The sequence below is a fragment of the Anomaloglossus baeobatrachus genome, chromosome 5, assembly GCF_048569485.1.
Source record: "Anomaloglossus baeobatrachus isolate aAnoBae1 chromosome 5, aAnoBae1.hap1, whole genome shotgun sequence".
Classification (NCBI taxonomy): Eukaryota; Metazoa; Chordata; class Amphibia; order Anura; family Aromobatidae; genus Anomaloglossus; species Anomaloglossus baeobatrachus.
The window spans coordinates 570317882-570322527 of NC_134357.1; the positions used below are offsets into that span (position 1 = coordinate 570317882).

The 4646-nt window shown below is 45.5% G+C and overlaps 1 protein-coding gene across 1 annotated transcript; it reads left to right on the forward strand.

Annotated features, from left to right (window-relative positions):
* Positions 1–1673: 1673 nt before the first annotated feature.
* LOC142310587 (oocyte zinc finger protein XlCOF29-like) lies at positions 1674–4433 on the forward strand. The gene is made up of 3 exons (XM_075348107.1): positions 1674–1817; positions 1947–2126; positions 4365–4433. Exons 1-3 carry the CDS (start codon positions 1740–1742, stop codon positions 4431–4433), a joined length of 327 nt encoding a protein of 108 aa, XP_075204222.1. The 5' UTR covers positions 1674–1739.
* The last annotated feature ends 213 nt before the right edge of the window (positions 4434–4646 follow it).

Below are 4646 nucleotides of genomic sequence, written 5' to 3' on the forward strand. Positions count from 1 at the left end.
TGAATAGAAGAAAGAGGGGGTCCACACAAAACAGAGGCAGCCCCCAAAGAAAGCTTACCCCCTGGAGCAGGAGTCAGATGGAGCTCTGATGTCTAGCAGCAACCCAGCAGGCAGAGGTGGAGTGTAGCACCCAGAGAAGGGGGTACTCGGTCCCGGGCAATAACAAATGGGAATGTCACTCTGGTGGCCGTTGCACGGTCCCGTGCCCTGGGCCCTGGGCCCCTTTTTGTTAATGGGGGGTATTCACAAGGGAGCCAAGAGTTTTTGTCATGTGACGCCACCTGCGGGTTGCGGTTAGGGATGGAGAACCGCTGCTGCTGTATGTGAGTATTCCCAGAGCTGATGGTAGTGGCAGCTGTGATGGTAGACCCTCCACAGGTAGGGCTGTGATTGGGAGATGTAGTGGGGCAATAATGGAGACCACACCAGGTTGTCTTTAACAGTCTCTACTCACTGTGGACCCAGGGGTTGCTGCTTCAGATCCCTTGAAGGACCAGTGCCGATGTAGTGACCCAGGTTGCTCTGTCCCCGGAACTCTCTGTAGATTGAGTCCCCGTAGCATGGAGTGTTTGGGGACCACGACTGTCCCTTTTGGGGTACAGTCTCCTTCTCTGTACGGCAGGCAGTGCGGACCCTGCGGGGAGGTAAGTATCTGAACCCTAATCTTAGTTTACTGCTGATGCCCCGGATTATTTGGTTTGGTGAAGTCCATGAAGGTGTCCTCATCAGGCAGGTATTTGCCAAACAGTTCAAAACTTGCACTTGACCTAAGGCCCTGTGCCCCGTGTGTGCTCCGGTCCCAGCGGTATCTCGGTAGCCGTCCTGGCGACCTGTCTCCTGTGCTCCGTCGTCACACGTACGCACACCTCTTCTGTGTGCTCCCGACTCTCTGACTACTCTCTGACTGACTGCTGACCCCTCCCACCAGGATGGCTATACCCAGAGACTCGTTCCCATGGCGACCATCCCTTATGTGGTTAACCTTCTATGCCCAGTATGGAGAGGAGAACTAGGATTTAGATTGTGTTTTTGTGGAATTGGCACTGGTACTCCAGGTCCCAGGTGGCAGGTCGTGCATGCCCAAGAGGATGCAGTTCCCTGTAGTGCCCTGAGGGTCTCAGGGGCGTTACAGGAGCACAGCTTTGGATGCAGGCACAGGAAAGGCCCCGGCTTCAGATGGTGCAAGTAGGCCGCATTGATAAAGAGCATAGAGGGGGTACAAAAACCCCTCCACAGATAGCTGAGAGGTGCCCCACACAGAATTTGAGGGTTATAGTTACCAACAGGCAAACTAGCCCCAGAAAAAAAACAATAAAGTATCTGTTACTGGCAAGAGCTCAGCAATGTGCTTCCTGCCCTGGCTGCTGCCAAACTCCACCCCCCTGTATGCTTCTTTTAATGCATCCCATTATTATATTTTATACAGTAATTTTGTGACTATTTAAAGAAATTGCCGTTTTAGGAATCAGAAGAAAAGGTCTGGAAACCTCAAACCTGTGCACAACGGCAAACATTTAAAAAGAAACCGGTGAATATTTCTAAAATAGTCACGTCCATTACTTGTTAACATAATTTCTACAGCCAGTGATCGGATATAAAGTCTCCAGTAATTATACTATTGCACCTGATTTTTTATGATGTTACATCGTCATCTTCTCCCTATTCAGGTCCGTACAATATCGGATCCTCTCAGTGGAGATCTTCTATATAAGAGAATTCTCCCGACTGCCCCGTGAAGGATGGATATGGACAGGGACAAGATGGCGGAGAGGATATTACACCTCACCCTAGAGATCCTCTTCCGGCTTACTGGAGAGGTGAGAGATTCTGATGACGTCACATTACATCATTCTTATCTATGGGAATAACAGATGGACAGAACTGGAGAGGTGAGGACTCTGGAAATGTCTGTAGTGAGATTTATTACTGTGTCTCTCCATAACCAGGATTACACAGTAGCGAAGAAGACCTCTAGTGAGCGCTGTCAGGCCCCTGTGTCTGAGGGATGGGGAAGACCCCTGAGCCCAATCATGGGGCCTCCACCTCACCCCCCGATACATGAGGACATCAATGACCAGAAGATCCTAGAACTCACCTACAAGATGATTGAGCTGCTGACTGGAGAGGTGACACTGCTGGCAATGCTGGGACATTATACAGTAACGCTATGAAGGGATCAGGGGGTGACGGTATCATTGTATGTGTCAGGTTCCTATAAGGTGTCAGGACGTCACCGTCTATTTCTCCATGGAGGAGTGGGAGTATTTAGAAGGACACAAAGATCTGTACACGGACGTCATGATGGAGGATCCCCAGCCCCTCACATCACCAGGTAATAGACAGGACTAAATACACACGGCCTATAATTATTTGTATGTAAGGAATTAATTCAGTCCCTGTATGTGTCTCCTCCAGGTCTATCCAGTAAGAGGACAACACCAGAGAGACATCCCGGTCCTCTTCTCCCACAGGACTGTGAACAAGAAGATCCCAATGTTCCTCAGGATCATCAGGTAGATGGAGAGAAGGTGCCATGAAATCTCCCTATGATGTGTAGACGGCTGTGAAGGTCTTGTGCTCAGTCTTGTTTTATCCTCCAGTATTATATGTTTTATACTTGTGTAATGAGAGTGGTGGAGATGGCAGGATTAGAGCTGATCATAGATGTGACTTCTCCATCTGGCTGTGACTTTTACAATATTTGTTTCAGGGGGAAGATCTGACCCATATTAATATTACAGAGACATATATGAGGACCGAAGAGCAGAGTAAAGAGGAGATTCCTACAGATGACAGCGCAGGTGAGCAGTGGCCTCTATACACCGATGAGCAAAAGGGTAACAATGTTTTGTACTTTTGACTTTCAGGCTCCATATCTCACAATCCACTTCAGCTTTGAGCATGAGACGACCTTCATTTTATAAGCAATAATCTTGGCTATCTCATACATAAATTTGACTTGCAAATATTTAGTATATGATTAGTTATGCAGATTCTTGTGTTACCATTTTGCTCCTAGAAATCTAAGTTTAATTTTTTATTCTTTTGTTAGTATTTTGTAAATCCACCTTTGGCATTCAACACTGCCTGAATCCTTCTGGGCATGATTTCGATCAGATTCAAGCATGTGTCTCGACCAAAATTTAATTTCCGGTCTCTTCTTCTTGTTCCCAATGTTGATTTATACTGGTCGACTCACTTGGGTATGTATACAGCTTTTTCTTCAACTGTACCCAAAAGTGTTGGATTGGGTCTGTTGAGACAAGCCAGCACCTGTACTTCATTGTCATTGAGGCAATTCTTTGTCGAAGTCAGTGTAAGCTTCAGGTCGTTGCCCTAATGGACACCATGTCGTCCTTTTCATATCCATAGTACTCTAATGTGCGAAGTAACTCGTTTTGTAGGATACTGACATATAGCTAAGTATTTAGGCCATGATCGATTCTGGTCAAAGTATCCAACGCCTTTGGCTGTGAAACATCCCCATATCAGGCTTCCTCCACTGAACTTGACAGTTCCTTCCATTTCTCAATCCGTTAGCCCCTTTTTTTCTTGTTTCTTTATGACCCATTTTCACCCATCAGAGCCTCTCATCGCTCCAAATCACCCATTTCCAATCTTCTACTGTCCACTTTTTGTACTTTTTTTGCAAACTTGAGCCGATATTTTGATGATATTGCAGTTGATGCTTCTTATGATAATATTGACGTTGATGCTTCTCCACCTTTTTATGGGCCACCATTCCAGACTTGTGCAACGTGCGTCACTCGGTGCTTGCACAGACATCTGGGATCTCAATATTATGAAGCATACGAGCCGCCTCCACTGCCATGTTTGTCACTCCAGAATTGATAGACCTTGTGATGAGCCGACTTGTTCAGTCTGATATTTTGCCTGGACGTCTCCTCTTGGCTTTTGAATGGATGGAAGGACTTAATTTCATATTCTTCCAACTGTAATGGCAATCACACCGTGCAGTTTGCTAATTTTCTTGGCCGAAAGCCAGCTATCGATGAGCCGGATAATGGTGTTTCTATTTTCTTGGGAAATTTTCTTCATGTCGTCTCCTCAATTAAAAACCGTGACCTTTCACCGGGAATCAACCTAATAGCACACTGAGCTATTAGGAAATGTGAGAGCAGGTTGTAATTTGTAGTATACAGGAAGAAAAAGATTTTTCAAACACCAGGAGCAAAACAATAACAGTGCAGTGACATTAAGGTTGTCTCACATTCAAAGCAGCAGTGGATGGTAAGAAACGGAGCTTGAAAGTCAAAAGTTCAAAACATTGTTACCCTTTTGCTTGTCAGTGTATTTACAGTACTTATTCACTGGATAGTACAATTTTGTGTTTGATTTTGTAGGCCTCTATTGAACCCGTATTCTGTTTTGTGCCCCTGTCTCACAAGCTACACGCTTCTCAGTACTCTTAAGCAGTTGGTGAAAATCTCAAGACCTGGACAGCCACTGATCTGCAGGCAATTAAAGAGGACCTTCATAATATTTTTTAAACTATATATCACTATAAAGGGGCTGATTACCAGTTTTGCTGTCTCTACTGTATTGCAAAGATATGGGCTACTGAATTTTAGGGTGCCCAATATGCAAATTGCCCCTTCTACCAAAAGAGAAAAGATGCAGTATGG

Excerpts from the sequence above, each read along its gene's own strand:
- LOC142310587 (XM_075348107.1), top strand. The coding sequence starts at position 1,740 with ATGGATATGGACAGGGACAAGATGGCGGAGAGGATATTACACCTCACC. Across the intron at positions 1,818-1,946 it reads TCTTCCGGCTTACTGGAGAG|GATTACACAGTAGCGAAGAA; the intron begins GTGAGAGATTCT and ends CTCCATAACCAG. Across the intron at positions 2,127-4,364 it reads TTGAGCTGCTGACTGGAGAG|GCCTCTATTGAACCCGTATT; the intron begins GTGACACTGCTG and ends TTGATTTTGTAG.